Genomic DNA, 18,384 nt, shown 5'->3' with positions numbered 1-18,384 from the left:
CCACTCCCCGTGATCCAATCGAGCTGACATTTTGCACACAGACTCGTTGTGCGTGACAATTTATTTTCGTGAAAATTTTTTCCCAAAATGTTCCACTTTTTAGGAAAAAATAAATTTCATATTTAATTTAAAATACCAATGTGATAAAAATGAAACTCTTACTCAAGAAAACAGAAATGAATAATAAAATAAAACCGATGCCACGCATATAAAGGATTTATAGTGAAAAACTTTGTTTTTACGGGTTAATTTTTTCTCTTGCGCTTTGTTTCACATCGGTCGCACGTTCGCCGTTCATTGCAGAGGTCCGTGGTTCCAATCCAGCGTCCAAACCTGATTAATACTGCCGGTGTAATGAACGTGTTGATTCGCGCCGTTGGCTTCACGGTGCACGTCAAAGATCCCCCTGATGTCATAAAGGGTCCAAATTTGCCTAATTTTAAATGAACCAGCAGTGTCTTCATCTTCTTGGTTCGATCGGTAAAGTTACGTAGAAGGGAAATAATAAAATAATAAAAATAAAACAATAAAATAATTCTCACGACGTTTCGGCCACAACGCAAGCAGCCGTCCTCAGGTGAAGAATAGGTCTGTCGGGAAGACATCGTCTGAATGAAACACCCCAGGCTTGGAGCGTATATTTAAGCTGGGTTGGAGGACGGCTGCTTGCGTTGTGGCCGAAACGTCGTGAGAATTATTTTATTATGTTTTATTTTTTATCATTTTATTATTTCCCTTCTACGTGACTTTACCGAAAGAAGCAAGAAGATGAATCCCTGCAGTCACGAAAGCTTTAAATCGAAAAATTGAACCAGCAGTGCTCAATTTGGATTTTACAATAGCAATAATCGCCCCCTACTGGCAGACTATTGCCCCAGGTCATTCTTGCAAATGAGACTAAGCTGGTCTCTTGAGGTCTTAGCTGGTGTTAAATCATTACAAACGTACAAATTTAAATCATACCACCGTTGCTTCCAGAGATGTTGACTTTAATTCCGTAAACTTTGTAAAAAGCAGGCATAATACCTATTTACACCCCCCACATCCTCAACGTAAATAAATTGTTGCAATACATGGTGTTATTCGATTAAAGAATCGATTATTTTCTTAAACATATCTCTGAATTACCTCTCTCTTTCACTGCTTTTTTTATTTTAGTTTTTTTACCGTTTTGCCAGCTGCATTTATCCCAATGTGACATGAGCACGTCATTTTTTAAATCTAATTTCCATGAATTTCACGCAATAATTTCTCACGTGCACGATTTAATGGATGTATCGTGAGTGCACAAATCTATCTTACTTGATGAATTTACGTATCTTTAACATGCCTGTTAAATAGTATCGAATTGTTGAGAAGGATGAGGTTTCAACCGATGTATTCTTTATTCGCCTACAAATGTCTTGTCATCTCCACACACACACAATCATATTTCATCATCGGTAGTGTAAGCACGTCGTGATCCAAAACCAAGATGGACCATTCCAATTTTTATTTTGCAGAATACTCTTTTGTATGCTATTTGCTTAGCAACCAGTAATAACTGAGCAATCTTAGTTACAATTATGCAATAACATATTTAGAGACAGCTTAAAAGCTTTATAAATTTTGATTTAAAGCATTCGTGACTGCAGGGATTCATATTCTTGGTTCTTTCGGTAAAGTCACGTAGAAGGTAAATAATAATAATATAAATATAAAACAATACAAATTCTCACGACGTTTCGACTGCAACACAAACAACCATCATCAGGTGTGTGGATGATGGTTACTTGTGTTGCAGTCGAAACGTAGTGAGAATTTTTATTGTTTTATATTTATAGCTTTATACATGTTCATAAAGTTGACTTTGTCTGTTTTGTGTGATTCTTAAGAATATTTGATTGCTACACTTTTTCCATTTTCCTAAAAAAACAAACACTAAGCAACGTTTTGTATTTAATTTCAAAGGAATGCTGTTGTGGTGCGTTTCCTAGCACATTGGATTTGCACATTCGATTTGGGAGCCACGGTGGCGAGATATTAACTATCTCGCCTGCTATACAGGAGATTGTGGGTTCGATCCTGACCCTGACACCTGTGTATATTTGGAGTTTGCATGTTCTCCCCGTGGTCGCGTGGATTTTTCTCCAGGCCATCCGGTTTTTCCCTACACATTTAGAAACATGCATTTGGAGTATTTGGCTGCTATAGATTTCCATACGATAAGCTTCGTTGAGATATCATTTGTGGCCAGATCGCTTCTGAAAAAGAGCTATAGCTCAGTGGGCCTTACCTGGTAAAATAAAAATTGTTTAGTTTTAGTTTATCAATCCAGAGGTTGCTGGTACAATCTCCTGGCACAGCAGATCCCACAAGTCTCATAAATTCCTCCACCACTGTCAACTTAGCACTGTGGTTAGTCGATTGGCTGGTCACGTACATGGTGGAGAAAAGTGTAGGTGCTCCTACCTCTTCCAAGACATCTAGCCAGCGTGGAAGAGTAGGCCGAAAGTTTCTCCTTCAGAGGGGCTCTCAAATGTTCCATGGAGTGGAGGCCATTTCGCCAGCAGTGGAATGAGTAAGCTATTGCAGGGCTGCACCTTTATTTTTTTATATAGTTCATTATAGCCTGTGTGGTTTGCGGGGTAAGCAGCACAGCCTGGAATCTCTCTTCTGTCACTACCCAGCTGCTGATGGCCAGGCTTGTGGCTTATGTGTTATTACAGGGAGGGGGGGAGAAATAAAGTCGATAACAGTCACATTAATTAGGCTCGAAGTTTATAGGATTAGGGAATAGGGACAATGTGGTCTTGTGACAAGGGCCACCTTGTTGCCGGCTGGTCACGAGCACGATTTTCTCATTTTGCGGTTGTGGAAAAATGACAGCATAGCTCCGAGCCTCGAATAAGCCTTCTCATCAAATTAGGAATATATATCTCTCTTTAAGCTTGGGACCATGCCTACCTCTCTCTCTCCGGCCAACTCATCTCTTAATTGCCGTATGAGCTACTCTCATGGAATAACATATTCTGCAGTGCTGCACCATCGCTTGGTTCACCTTGACGCAGTGGTCCCCCCCCCCCCCCCCGACAATTCATGGAATAACGTAGAATGCATAAAGTGTACACAAACAGAATTCTATATACGCAATACACACTTATTGTGCATCTCAACAGGGTATGTAATTCAAGCAGAGAAGTATAGCTTGACATTTGGACTGAATGGCGTTCATATTTACATTCGGAGGACCAAAAGTGACAACACACAAATTCCCTGTTTATTTTTACGATTATATTAATTACCACATGCATGGTCGACAATGCAGTAACATTATCGTGGAGTACACTCTATATAATTGTTAAAGGAAATTTTGTAACCTTCAGCATAATACGAATAACAATAATAATTTTCAGCCATTTGTCAATCCACTGCTGGATGAAGGCCTTCCTATAATGCGTCAGTACTGGGCGTTTTGCTTGATCACAACTTCACCACCACTGATCAGCGTGGGTTAGTTGAACATGCAACTCTGAAGCCGGTTCAGATGTCACTCGCCACCTTTGGCCAGGACTCGAACTCGGTTTGCTGGATTCGTCCATACAGAGCACAGTGCCCTAGCCACTAACCCACCACTCCACCACTCCGCCACAACCTTTAACATGCCGGCTCGTAATTCTGGGACGACGTGTACCTTAGAGACAGGCATTTATTACGTTAATTTTCTCATCGCACATTAACAAGTGACAAGTTAAGGTCAGAAACACTTTTTTATGATTTGGCACTATTGCCGCGTACAATGTGAGCCGCATATTTCAACACGGCACGGCCAGAGTAGTTTGTTTAGTGGCGGCGCAAGGTATAAGCCAACTTAACAAAAGATTCGTGCTCCAAGTAGCTGAAGGGACCCCCGAATGCATGACAAATAGGGGTGCATCAAATATTATCTAAAATAAAAATCCTAATAAACATAACGAGATCATTAACATAACCAAAGCAATTTATCCCTGTGATCCCTTTTTCGTTTGTGTCTCCCTTCGATCATCTCACTACAGTACATCTCGTTGTATTGTCGACATGTCTCGCATCTTGCAAAATATATGTCTCTTGTTGATATCTCTTCTTCATAATGAACGTTTTTGGGTTAGATCGCGTTATTTATAAATGTGTCGTAACCCTCCACCACCCGACACGGCCAATCAGCAAAAAAGTGTCACGTTGACAAAAGACAAATAGTTCACTACTTTAGCCCACCGGTATGTTGAAGAGGGAATCCACAAAATTTACAGTTTTTGCGTACGCCGTTTCGCTGGTAATTACATCCAGCATCATCGGGCAATTCGCTGATTGGCCATGTCGGGTGGTAGAGGGTTACGACACATTTATAACTAACGCGATCTAACCCAAAAACGTTTATTATGAATAATATTGGTCGCGAAAGCCTACATGATATCTCTTCTGTTATCTCACTCGGATTTTATGAATTGAAAAGGCACCCCCCTCCCCCTTCCCCCAATAGGCCAGGAGCACCACTGGGTTTGTTAAAGACAGCACCCTGAGAGCCTCCCTCCTCCTGCAGACCATCAGCCACCAATCTCCAGCCACATCCCACTATTCAGTAAGCCTCGCGCAGTTGAGATTGTCAAATAAAAGCATCCGCAGCATGGACGACTGGGCCATAATCAACAATCCCGCTGTATTCATTCAAGATGTTTTCAAGAGGCGCTGTGTCGATGAATGAGTTACTGTGATCGCTACCTAGGCTGGGAAATAAACTCGGGCCACCAGAATTAAGCCTGACCCATGAGCGATTCCTCAAAGACACGTTCACAAGTTCCCCAAAACCTGCCACTCACCCGAGTGCTTACTGTGCATAATCTAACGTTGTGTGATAAAAAGGTTAGAATAATTTATTTTAGCGAAAAAAATCAAACCTGATTTACTTGTCAGAATGTAACTTCACGATTACATGATGTGATATAAACTCTGTTACTTTGACTTCATGTCTACATTTTATTATACTTATAACACTTTGCTTTTATTGTGTACTTTTTTCTGATGGCATATGCATCACAATTTAGATGAAAAGCTCTTGATATGCATTTACAATATAATTGTAAATTAATTATGCAAAAAAGTTCCCTTATTACCGTGATAGGATTCCACTTAGAAATGCTGCGGGGATTATGAAAAAGACACATTATCAAAAGTGAAAAAAATATGTAACTTTCAGTGATAAAAATAGTTCACTAATGGCATTGCTATCATGTAATGTGCCACATCAAGAGCGTCCTTGCCTGACTTTGAGTGCAATTGTGACATTTTGTTCTTAAATTTGCAGGGCTCTATCCGAAATTCAAAATCATAGCACTGAGAGTTTGAGTCATTTATATGGAACAGATCCTACAAAGTGTGCCCAAAGGGTATGTGAGACTCTGTCAAAAGATCAGAGAGCAAGAGGAAGGTTAGAATGCCGGTGGTGTTACTTTGAGAAGATGAAACTTAGAAGCCCACAGAATATTTGCGCAAAGGCGTGAGTCCCGTCAGCCGGCTATCAGTCACTTGTGACTCAAGGACACACGCGTGGCCTTAATCAAGATTTTTAGGATAGCAGAACATTCATTCGGAAGCTCAGAGAACTAAACAAAAGCAAGCTCAAGGAATGAAATGTCAGTGCTTGTTCTGTATATCATGTGGCTTGCCACTCCCCCGACGTGCCAATGTGTGCTCTCTGCGGAACCGGTTAAAACACTTGGATTGAGTAAGGGCAGAGGAGAATGCAACATTTGGGTATACATATTGTCCTTCCCCCACACCTCTGATTCGCACGGTTGGCTACGTACGGTACAAAATAAATTCAACATGAATACACTATATGCAATGTATTTATGATTATTGTAGAATATTGCCTTCCAAGGACATGATACAAAAATAGAAATAAATACTATACATAATACGACCACATATTGATATCACACACAAGGTCTTAAAATTATATTGTTTGCATTGCCGTAGGTAGGCATCTTCAGTAGTCAATGTTGCTGCATGCTATAAGGTCAGTGGTGAGACTTCAGTTAGTAGGGTGTGTGGGCTCCGTACCACGTGTGTGAATTCATAACGTATGAAATGGGCCGATGGCATGGTGAAATGGCATTTCATAGCAGAGAAGCACCATTGGGTATTCAAAACGCAGAGCTGCATCAAAGACTAGCAATCAGCATGTCTGTGCGATTTAAAGGCACAATCCAATGCCAAGGCACAGGGGAGAGACGCGTGGCATACCTCCATTGTCTTAATAGACCATGCCGCACTGTCCCTGTTTGCAAAAGCCCTGGCCGAGGGCAAGCATCAGCACTCATCCTCTGTACCCTCAAAGTCTGAAGGACAGGGGCACAGCTGGAAGAAGCTGAGGGTGAAATGAGAGAACCATCCGCCAGACACAGCCAGCTGCATTCCATATTTCATGGGAATAGAAATCCTTTTCAGACTCAGCAAAAACATTATGGCAGCAGAAAAGGGAATCAAGTCAATAAAAGGGACCGGTGAAATGGCTGGCTGTGAATAAATCATGAGTGTGATGGCTTCGTGCTGGCATGCCAAACTGCATCCAACAGATTTATGGATCATTATGGAATGATGGCCAGAGCAGGTCTATTTAAAACAGAGGAATATAAACGACAAACGACTCACTTTTTTTCTTTTAAAATCCAATCTTTGACAGAACACTCAAAGATCCGCTGTTTTCAAAATATATAGCTTGGAAGGGGAGCTTTGCCTATTGATTTTAAACATTTGGCCGTGCGGTTGGGTAGAGCCTGCGTGTTAGAATAAAAAGCAGATGAGAAATATTTGTGAAATGTTAGTGTTTTGAATTTTATAAAGGGCTAACAAAGTGGGATAAATCGGAAGCAATTTCGGCTGGAAGGTGCTACATTATGAATGGTATTTTTAGCTGCATTACGCCTGTTGTGTAAGGCACATAAAAAGAAAAACGCTGTGGTATGAGCTGCTTTTCTTTAGAAGCACAAGCGGCAGACTTTTATCAGTTTTCAGCAGAGAATATACACAGGACCATGTTTCTGTGCATGAGGCATATTCATTCCAAGTCGAATAAAATGCTGGATGTTGTACTTCTACATGAATATAATTATTTTATATAATTTCGCGTGATAACTCTTTCGCAATCAAAAAACGTTGAACGAAAAACATTCTAATTTAAAGCTTTCGTGACTGCAGGGATTCATCTTCTTGGTTCTTTCGGTAAAGTCACGTAGAAGGGAAGTAATAAAATAATAAAAATAAAACATAATAAAATTATTCTCACGACGTTTCGGCCACAACGCAAGCAGCCGTCCTCAGGTGAAGACCAGGTCCGTCGAGGCGACAGAGTCTGAATGAAACAGCACACGAGCTTGGAGCATATATATAAGCTGGGCGCCTTGACAAAGGAATTTGCATATCAAGAGGAATTTAGCATATTGCATTTCCCATAAATATGCTAAATTCCTCTTGATATGCAAATTCCTTTGTCAAGGCGCCCAGCTTATATATATGCTCCAAGCTCGTGTGCTGTTTCATTCAGACTCTGTCGCCTCGACGGACCTGGTCTTCACCTGAGGACGGCTGCTTGCGTTGTGGCCGAAACGTCGTGAGAATAATTTTATTATGTTTTATTTTTATTATTTTATTACTTCCCTTCTACGTGACTTTACCGAAAGAACCAAGAAGATGAAAAACATTCTATTTGTGGCTTATGATGGAAATATTTTCCCGTGCGCCAAGCGCACACTTGTTTGTTATGTGCCCTGCTCAATGGGGAAACACAACATTGCTTTAATTAACTTCATGAAGCATTGAGGATAGATGATTGAATATGTAATCTATCAGAGTCAACCAGCGCCGCTGCCTTGGTGTGACGGTTACCACACTGGAGTTGAAAGCCAGAGGTCGCCGGTTCGGTTCGGTCCCATCTCCCGGCGCGGCAGTTGAAACAACGATGCAAGTTTCTTATATCTGCCCCCCTCCGCCCCCCGCCCTCTGTCGACCCAGCAGTGCCAATGTGCACAGCACATGTAGTCAATTGTCAGGTCGCGCGTGTGATGGGGTCAAATGTGAGTACTCCCACAACCCTAATGCAGAAACGTCTTGGCTAGTGTGGAGTGGGCCAAATATCAACCAAAATTCATGAGAAGGACAAAGCAAAAATCAGACCGCCTTTTTAGATCAAAGAGAAGCAGTTCCAGATATCACATTTAATGAAGTAAACACTCCCCTTCGCGGTGTGAGCAAGGGAACACTCGTGGACCAGATGCTATAACCGTAGACATCATCAAAGAAGTGGGACCAGATATTGGAACATTTGCATATCTCTTTCCTAGATATTTAAACAGAAAAGAAACACCTTAATTGTGGAATAATACTCATTCTTGTATTGTAAGTGGGAGACAAAAGTGACATGAAGAATTACAAGCCCATTCATCTCTTTTCGCACATATATACATTATTCAAGGTCACTGGCACGGAACAATGAACAATATAGAAGCCAACCAACCATGTGAGCAAGCTGGAGTTAAGAAAGGTTTTTCTACCATGGGAAACAACTGGAAAATCGACCACAATATGTAAGGCATATTGACGACTGACTGGTATAGAAATTCTGAAATAAATGAGTGAGCAAGAGCAAAACGGAGTGCTTTTAGGACATTTAAATTGATAACATGGAATAGCATTCCAATGTGCCTAACACAGAAAGTTTTCCAACAGTGAATATTACTGGCGATGACAAATATATTGGAAACATGGCCAATGAAAATAAAATGGAAAAGGAAGGGTTGAAATTGCGCAAAGAAACATGCAAAGGTGCAAGCTTGCAACTATGTTGTGAAATGGAAACAAGAACGCATGGATAACAGGACAAACACAAATTATAGACACCATTGACTGTTAAGAAAAGTAAGAGGGCCTGGCTTAGGACACATTGCAAGAAGGGTTGATTGCCATTCGTCAAGGCTGACGATGGATTGACAGGCGAAGGAGGAAACACGGCTGAGAGCACCGTCACCGTGGAGATGGAGCGATGAGATTGGCGCGTGTGCAGAGGGTCGGTGAATTGTTGCATCGCACGACCATGATAGATGGCGACGGCTTGCGGAGGGCCTCGATCCAACAGCGGATAAAGCACGGCTGACTACGCCGACTGGCGATGACATTTTTGAAAACATCCTTGCAAAAAGTTTTGCACGCACCAAAGTCAAAGTCGAGAACCTACAAATCAACACAGGACTGGATTAGCCTGCTATGCTATTGCACGCTTGAACTTCAAAACAGTACAAGCATTTGCGTTTGAAATACACTCTCAATATAAAGGAGGGCCCTTATCACTCGCACACTGACGCCTGTGCTGTTATTCATGGGTAGCTGTATATTGGATGTCCTGTACTGGCTCCCTCAGCGGCTGTTAACATTTTCATTATTTTTCTAACTTTATGGCCCATTATTTTAGCCCTCGCAGTTTGTTATCTTGCTTCGTTGAGCAAGACAGCTCTTTTTTTTAATTGGTAGATTTTCACCAAAGCACATAACTGTGCATCGAGAAGAGCTGGGCACATGCTCAATCAACAATAGATTGGACCCCTATAACTGGTATTAAACTAATGAGCAAAGTTGAAGAGAGTAACTGCATGAAATTTAACAAGGAATATATTTTATTGCCCCCTGTTAATGCGAGTCTTAAAGACGACTTTTCGTAAAAGCCCGTGTTCACAGACTCGCAGAAAAATTAACGGCCAAGCTTGTGGGGGCAAACACGAGTCGGCCAACATTTTCCAAAGGCTCCGTGCTCGTTATGATGATTCCTTGAGGATGCATTCATCACCCAATTAACTGTAGCTGGATGCATGTTGTGTGCGCGGGTGCTCTTGGCTTTTTAAAAACACGCATTACACACACAGGCTAAACAACTCATTCTTCAGTTCAGGAAGCTTACAATGAATGAGCTCATCGTAATGTTGTATTACAAATAGGTTGGCTAGAAAGTTTTCTGAATTTAGTTATTTAGCGTGGTACAAATCAGAGTGCCCTTACAACAATGACCTTCAACTGTTTAATAATTGCATTTTAAAAAGATCACTGAATGTATGAAATTATTAGCAACACATTTACAAAAATATATTTGTTGGAATCCCACTCACAACCAATAATAGTGGTGAATGAATATTGAACTGGGCTCGGGCCTATTCTAGGTTGAATCAGCATTAAATTAATATCTGTTGCGGTGAGGCAACATCAGCACTGCATTTGTACCAACAGTCTGTTAATGGGTACAAGGTGGATCTTTGTATTTTTTAAATATCTATATACATACGCACGCGCCAAAGCTCAAAATTGCTTCTGCAAACTACAGCATTCTAAAAAGACGTGACACCATCTCCATCACATCATCAATAGGCTCACAAAGTCAAAGTGGCACTAACATTAGAGGTCAAAACAAATGAACAAAATTGCCATAAATGGAACCGTTAAGCTGGAGCACTGAAGCATTTAAATATTGAATCCATAATGAACATTAAATGTAAACGTCTTTCTTTCCGAGCGTAGGTGCAGGCCTTGCTGTTTCTTTACGACTTCATTTAAGAGGCTCTACTTCTGCCCATGTTTGTGAGCGCAGCATTTACATGTTTCCGTATTCCACCCGACCTCTCTGCATTAAAGTAGCAATTACCTTACAATGAGGGCACAAGACATGTCTTCATATTACAGTGACTCGTACAAAGTAAACACATTTCTCATCGTTTTGTTTTGCCTCACATCGAAATTTGCGGATGTTTAAAGTGGGCCATTCACCTGAATTGATTGCGAGAGAAGAAGTAATTTGTGCAAGTTTCTGCACAGATGCAGACAATCTTCAGTCAAGCTCAGTGTAAAGTAAGATGCCATTATGAACACCCAGATATTGTCGTGAGAAGGAAGTTTTTTTGATGAAGGTGAAGCAATCTAATAAAGTTTCAAGCAGTTTCTAAATTAATTACTACCAATACAATGAAGGTGAAATAAAAGTTCTTCTTACAATATCCATTCGTCATGAATAATGCTGTTTTCAAGCGAAAGATGGCAAAAGGGTATTATGGGGGGTAAAAATTATATCGCCACAATCAATGGTGAAAGAGACGTGTGCCACGAACAAGGGAAGCTGTAGATTTGAAGCTTTCGTGACTGCAAGGTTTCATACTCTTAGTTTTTTCGGTAAAGTCACCTGATGACGGAGACTTGTGTTGCCTCTGAAACGTCGTGATTTTTATTATTTTTATTTTTATTTCATTTTTTTACCTACGTGACTTTACCGAAAAAACTAAGAGTATAAGGGAAGCTGTCCTCAAAAGTTTTCCGTTCAGCAAACGGCTCTAAATCAAAGTTAAACGTTGGCACAAAAGAGGAGGACATTTTATTACTTCATTTGCCATAGCCATAAACACGTGCCGAGTTAACTGCTTATCAGATCCGATACCATTTAAAAATGCCTTTTTGTTTTAGTACCTTATTAAAGGGCTTAATCCAGACATCACGTGCAATGATCTAGTGGCGCGCGGGTCAGTGTCAAAGCTGTCCACGCAATGTGCGTTTCTTGAGCCGCGTGTCCTTTTAGACCCACAAAACAAAAGCCGCCGCATTTGAACGAAAATGCGTTCAGTGGCGTGATGGCACTCACCTGTTGTGAGAGCTGTCGTGTCACTCGGGGCGGACTACGTGGTGTGGCGGGGTGGTGTACCGGCTTTAACGTTTTTTGCCTTCTTTAGCAATCACCCATTGCCGTACACTAAGCTAGTGGCGCTTAAGCTAGTGAGTGCGCCTAATGAATGACGACCGCAAGGAGCTAAGGAGGGGAGACGCTCGCAAGGCTTAACACGTCCGGCAATCACGAACGCGCAACAGAGAATGCTGCCCGTGATAATCATCGCTGCCATCTGGTTATCTTCTATCGAATACCGTGAGCTCCAACCCTGTCCGGGTTTTATTTTTAGGCAACCACGTCAAACAGGGCAGCGTACGTGTGTGTGAGGCCCTGGCAGTGGCATTCTGGTTAAAATAGTGGACAAAATGACACAACATTTTCTGAAAACTACTCATGCCTTTGAAAGAATATTCATGGGTAAACACAGGACATTCGCCCTTTACACTCACCGGAGATACCCACTGACATTAAATTGGTTACACACTCTGACCAATGGTGTCAATTGTGTGTTTTTCATTATTGTCCCTCTGCTCTGCCCAATGTCTATGTTTTGACACTATAAACGCCAGATTGTAGACGACAGCAGGCTAGGTTCGCCAGCTTTATGCGAGCCCAATACAAAGTGTGACCACTTCCAAATGTGCACTCTGGTAAATTCTGAAATGATGTGTTAAGAACATGACGACTGCATGACAGTGAAATAACAAGCGTTATGGTGCTGAACAATAAGGCTAGCTGAATGACAGCTACGAGTAGTTACATTTTTGAAGGCTGAACTTCCCCTCTCTAAATGCCTACAAAGGTAATTTTATTTTCAAGCTGTCTGCAATAGTTGGAGGTGGGTGGACATCATGCAAAAACGAGTACAATTAAGTGGCGAGCATCACAGCATACGCAAATATACATTGGGAGTGAGAACTAGAGCAGATTGCATGCTGGACAAACGTGCAAATAGTATTGTTACTAGTTCTGTTTCGCATTTAAACTTTTATTTAAAGTTTTCTTTAACAGTTAACCGTGACTATTTTGCGCCCCTCTTTGAGTTGATGGATGCCCCCGGTCAGATGGCTCAGTGGGAGATCGAGAGCGGCTAGCAATCAACAGATTTCGAGTTCGAATCCTGGTTCGGGGGTTCACTCAGTCCACCATCGCTCCAGGATTGATAAACAATAAGTACCACTTTTACGGCGAAGTCAACAGTGGTTGTCCTATAAATAGATTTGCCCCCGGCTGCCATACGAATGTGGAATTTCCACCACTGGCTCTGCAGGGCAGCAAACAGAGGAGATGAGCACCAATGCCTCCATGCTCATTTGAGCGGCAGGAGATCGCTTTTGACGTTTGACTTTTTTGTTTATACAAGGTCACGCTACAGTTTTTGGCACAATCCTAAGGAACTCACCGAGCTGAGCGAGTCCCGCGTGGGTGGGCGGTTGTGCCGAGGGGTGGCGGAGGCTATGGTTGTGGAGATCTCCATGAAGGTCATGGAGCGGTCGGTGGGGCGTACCGTGGCCGATGGCTCGGTGCTGAGGATGGAGGGCACGTCGCCCACAAGGCGAACGTTGCCCTGCGTCTTGATGTTCGGGTCGTTCTTGGCCGTCAAATGGAGCACCTGGAGGCCATTGTAGTAGAGGCCCGCGAGCTGGCCCTGGAAGGGGCGCTCTCTGTCTTGCCCGCCAATGGTTATCGTCGCTTGGCTGTTGAATATGGTCAGCTGGCGCCCTGCGGAGAAGCGGAGCAAGCGCAAGTCAGCGGTTGCGGGCGATTCGGCCGCCAAGATTACGCTTTGCAAACATCGCTTCAGGTCTACTCGTCGTCGTTACGTAAGCGTCGCTTCAATATCCAACCAGGGGCTTCGCGAATTTTGAACGATATCATCGCTTGATGATTTACATTTTATGGAAGTAAAAAAAAGTAATTCTACAAATATAATTTAGAGCAAACACTCTGGTTCTTACAAAGCGCAAAATTAAATACCCATAAACTACAAAATTCTTCTTCTTGGTTCTTTCGGTAAAGTCACGTAGAAGGGAAATAATAAAATAATAAAAATAAAACATAATAAAATACAATTCTCACGACGTTTCGGCCACAACGGAAGCAGCCGTCCTCAGGTGAAGAACAGGTCTGTCGGAAAGACAGCGTCTGAAAGACAGCGTCTCATTCAGAGAAAGACAGCGTCTCATTCAGACGCTGTCTTTCCAACAGACCTGCTCTTCACCTGAGGACGGCTGCTTGCATTGTGGCCGAAACGTCGTGAGAATTGTATTTTATTATGTTTTATTTTGATTATTTTATTATTTCCCTTCTACGTGACTTTACCGAAAGAACCAAGAAGATGAATCCCTGCAGTCACGAAAGCTTTAAATCGAAATTTACAAAATTCTTATTCATTAAACAAATTACTGTAACTTTAAGGATACATTTCTCAATATAAAACTAACGAATAACATGATTATGAATCTTTGGAGGTACATGAGATGTAATTTATTGCATCATTTCATGGGTAAGAAGGTGGCATGAATTTGTGAGGCTGTAATGAATAATGACACAGCAGTGTCAGGTTATAATGCACTATGTCCAATATGACAGCTACTTATTTGGCCTTAAGGAACAGGCAAGTCAGGCAGCAAAATATCAGACTTCCACAGTTGGCTGGGAAAAAAACCTAATAGGATGCTTATCAGTAAATTTTCCATGAGCCCCAATCTGATATAATGCACCTGTGTATTTGTTTGCCTGGGGAGAAAAATTGGAATAATGCGATTTGATTTTTTAACTCATCAAATTTTTTTTACGTAATATTGTCATGCTGTAGTGATATTCATCATCTGAGCTAGAACCCTATTTAAAGCCAGTTAAGAGTTGAGTTTTAAAACTTTTCATTGACTTTGCAATTGGGTTTTAGTTACCATTTAAAATATTACATATTGAGAGTCCTTGAAAACACAAGAGCTTTTATCGTTGAATAAGCATGTTTGTGATTGCCACTGTTGACTCTATTAAGGTTACTTTAATATAGCATCATGTTCAATTATACACTACGGAGCAATTTAAGGAGCTTTTTGTAAAAAAAATTGTTTAAATTAAATTGGTGTACACACCGTTTCATTATGAATAGAAGCTCTTGCAATTAATCCAAGTTTAAATTGGGATATATTACAAATTGACATCAACAAACTGAAATTGCCAAATTATGGTAGGCATCCTAAATGTTAATAAAAAAAATGTACATATTATTAAAAAAAACAAATGAAAAGCTATTAAATGCTATGGCTCTTTAATTGTTCACGATTTCAAACAAGTTGAAGTAAACTAAATGACACGTGTATAAATAAACATTTTTATCTTTAACAAAAAGCCTGAAAAATCGGAACGTTTTATCATGATAATGGCCCATTAATAGGTGCTTAAAACTCAACGGTGTGTCATCTATATATCTATTCAGCCTCTTTAGTAATTGCTTATTAACAACGCACTGTCGTGTGCAACTTGAATTGGAAGACAAATTAAAATCCAAACCAAAACAACGACGTTAAATTCAGCATGACTTACAATTAATCATATGAGCATTGGTGCATTATAATTTAAAAAGCAGGTTTATGTCAGTGAATGTTTAAACACGGTTACATCTGGCAGGGTTATGGGTAGCAGGAGTTATGCATGTTTACAGCTATAATGTTTAGGGTGGCGGAGTTACCTTTGTCGAGTAGCCAATCATCAACTACTCGGCCGAGCCGATATGGGATTCTCTGCCTGGCGAGCGCCAGGCGTTCGTTATCAATGTTACCTTTAAAGTTTAAAAACATATTTCATTGGTTAAAAAAAACCACATATGTCAAAGGTTAAAGGTTAAGACGTGAGTTAAAAGTTTACAAAAAGGTCATAGAAAATTACTTTTAAAAATGTTTAATGTCTGATACTCCAGGTTATTAAGGCATTTTTAGAAGAGGAACTTTTTTTTGGCAAATTTATGTTCATTTAACATGTTTTTGGGTCGTGTGAATGAATCACACATTAGTTGATTATTTAAAGTTTTAAACAGCATTCTGCCATTTTATATATATTTTTTATCGAATCGTTAATTCTGTTTAGAAGAATGTTTTATTATTGTTCTTTCTACAACCTTTCTGTTTTTCTTCGCTTCAAGAACAAAGGGATTTTTTTTGACAAGTTCAGCGTTACAAACAATTGTTTACATGAAACATCACGACAGAGCACGTATTAATAAAAAAGGCTTAAACATTTGACATTTTAGAGACCTTATACACTTTTCAAATTAAAAGTAACACAGATGCACGGTGCCCGTTTAATCTACGAGTTAAACCATTTACTTTGAAGTTAAAGAGCACTTTCAACATGAGCACAACTCAAAATAAAATATGCCGTGCAAAGTCAATATACCAAACAGCCAGTTTGTGGATTACACAATCCTCTGCAACATGTTAAGGCATTGTAAAATGTTATTTGATCTGTTATTATTTATTTAGGAACGTCCTCGTAGTATTTGCTAAAAATGTGCTTATCGAGTTCTGTGAGTCATGGACGCTGGCGCGAATGTTAATGTATTACACATTGATGTTCATCACAATAACATTTCCATACACTTCACAATGTAAACACTCCTGCAATAATGATGCATGGCGAGAAAACATTAACAGATTATTTGTTTACTTGAGGACTGCTACATCTTCACCCCTTTATTGATGATACATTTTACTAAATACATTTAACCGTAACTGAAGGGACACACTAAGGCTGCAGAGAGAGAGACCAGTGGCAGCCTAGGACAGACTTTAAACGTGGGGGCTTGAATGAGGATATTTCATCAGCTGATCAGGGCAAGAGAGGTCAAGGGGCAGCCCTGCAATTGCTTGCTCAAGCCACTGTTAACGGATGGGCCTCCACTAGAGGGAACTCAAGAGGCCCCTTCTAGTGGGTATTTGGCCTACTCTTCCATGCTGGCCAGACGTCTTAGAACATATTGGAGTCCCCATACGTTCACCCCAAAATAGGCAACCTTCTTCTCTTTGACTAACTGCGGTGTAACCCATTTACACTACTAGATGGACAAAGGCGGTGGAGTTTAAGAAACTTGCACCATTGTTTCAACTGCCGCTTGTAATGTTTTGAAATGTTTGGCTAATTCCCTTTTCACTGGAAGTGTGGGTAGAAAACAGCGTACCTGGAGAAAAACCACACATACGAGGGGATAGCTATCAAACCTCAACACAGACTGCCGTTGTAATACTATCATTGTACCACCTTGGGCAAATGCTCTAAATGATTAATTTACTGGAAAAAGCTTCATACTCTTAGGTTTTTTCGGTAAAGTCACGTAGGTAAGAATAAATAATAAAAATAATATAAATAAAATAATGTGATTTTTTATTTTATTTCTATTATTAGTATTATTTATTTTTACCTACGTGACTTTACCGAAAAAACCTGAGAGTATGAATCCTTGCAGTCACGAAAGCTTCAAATCTAAAAATCTTCATGACTCTCTGTATATTAAAGGAAATTATATGCAATAGAAATGTATGCTATTCATCAAAATACTTCTGAAAACTATGATAAATTACTTTTTATATCTTTGGGGTGGAGTGATGGTGCAATAGTTTGCACATTTGCACTTTTAATCACGACGACCCGAGTTCGATTCATGGGCCAAGGCTACCATCATTAGTGAGTGATATGATCAGTATCGGTCCTGACCCCCAATGTCAACGACCTTTACTGACCAGCGTAGTGAAGTATGGTCAAACAGTCCCCATGATCGAAACTGCATGGCGAAGCCTTCATCCAACAGTAGCTTGCCAAAGGTCTGTACATTATTAATGGTAATCAAACTGTCAAAATGCTTTCTAAAACAATTTTTCTAAAAATGATGCTTACACGTTGCTAATGTGATATTTTTTTTTTAAATTAAAATCGAAAGTGGAATATTCTGGGCTGCACTTTACATTTGGCTTATAATGTGCAATACATATTTGCTTGTTTCCTGAGCCTACCATAAACACTATAAATGAAGACATGGAAGAGAAAATGTTCAGGCATGTTATTCAATAGGGATTGAAAATGTCATTTTTGAATATTAATTAAAATTCTTACTGGCCTTAAGCCACAAGCTTTGCTCAGTTTGTAATTCTTGGAGCTAAAAAAAAATACAATTATAATTTTTTTTATGGTTAGCAGTGTTGATTAGCATGTTTTTAACTTGCATCTGCTGAGCCTAAGACATTAAGTTTATGACTGCCACTGGGTATGTCGTAATAACTTTTATTTCAAAGACAGATTAGGCCGGAGTGGAAGATTGTTCATGTTGGAAGGAAAATGAAGATAAAATAATTGCTTGTAAATATGCAACATCAATAACGACCATTCTTTGATGTTTTTGTCGAGAATATAACATTTACATGTACAAAAACTTGATTGGAGCGATATTTACTTTGTACTGAATTATCAAGGCTGCAATGTTGGTTACATTATAACCCTCATCCTCAGCTTCAGGAGCCAATGTATCGTGTAGGTAAATGTGAAAGTGCAGCCCCCATAATGCCCTGTTCACGCCACTGATGACAGATGGGCCTCCGCCAGAAAAAGTTCTGAGAGCCCCTCTCGGGGGTAATTTGGCCTACTCTTCCTCACTGGCCAGACGTCTCGGAAGAGGAGGG

At 40.4% G+C, this 18,384-nt stretch overlaps 1 protein-coding gene across 11 annotated transcripts in view; it reads right to left on the bottom strand.

Annotated features, from left to right (window-relative positions):
• Positions 1–18,384, bottom strand: part of LOC144944023 (neurexin-1-like) — a 389,198-nt gene that overhangs the window by 40,093 nt on the left and 330,721 nt on the right. For 6 of the 11 annotated variants that reach the window (XR_013639554.1, XM_078872018.1, XM_078872025.1 and 3 more), the window contains 2 exons: positions 15,408–15,497; positions 13,110–13,429 (listed from right to left, as the gene is read on the bottom strand). Coding sequence is in view for 10 of the 11 variants with exons in the window: in XM_078872018.1 (XP_078728144.1) it covers positions 13,110–13,429; positions 15,408–15,497 (410 nt within the window). In the remaining variant the exon portion in view is untranslated. The remainder of the gene's footprint in view (positions 1–13,109; positions 13,430–15,407; positions 15,498–18,384) is intronic. The other 5 variants (XM_078872022.1, XM_078872027.1, XM_078872024.1 and 2 more) reach the window with 2 other exon arrangements.

The sequence above is a fragment of the Lampetra fluviatilis genome, chromosome 33 (genome assembly GCF_964198595.1).
Source record: "Lampetra fluviatilis chromosome 33, kcLamFluv1.1, whole genome shotgun sequence".
NCBI classification, from domain to species: Eukaryota; Metazoa; Chordata; class Hyperoartia; order Petromyzontiformes; family Petromyzontidae; genus Lampetra; species Lampetra fluviatilis.
The sequence above is the reverse complement of the archived record's forward strand: the minus strand, read 5'-3'. Positions and strand labels throughout refer to the sequence as shown.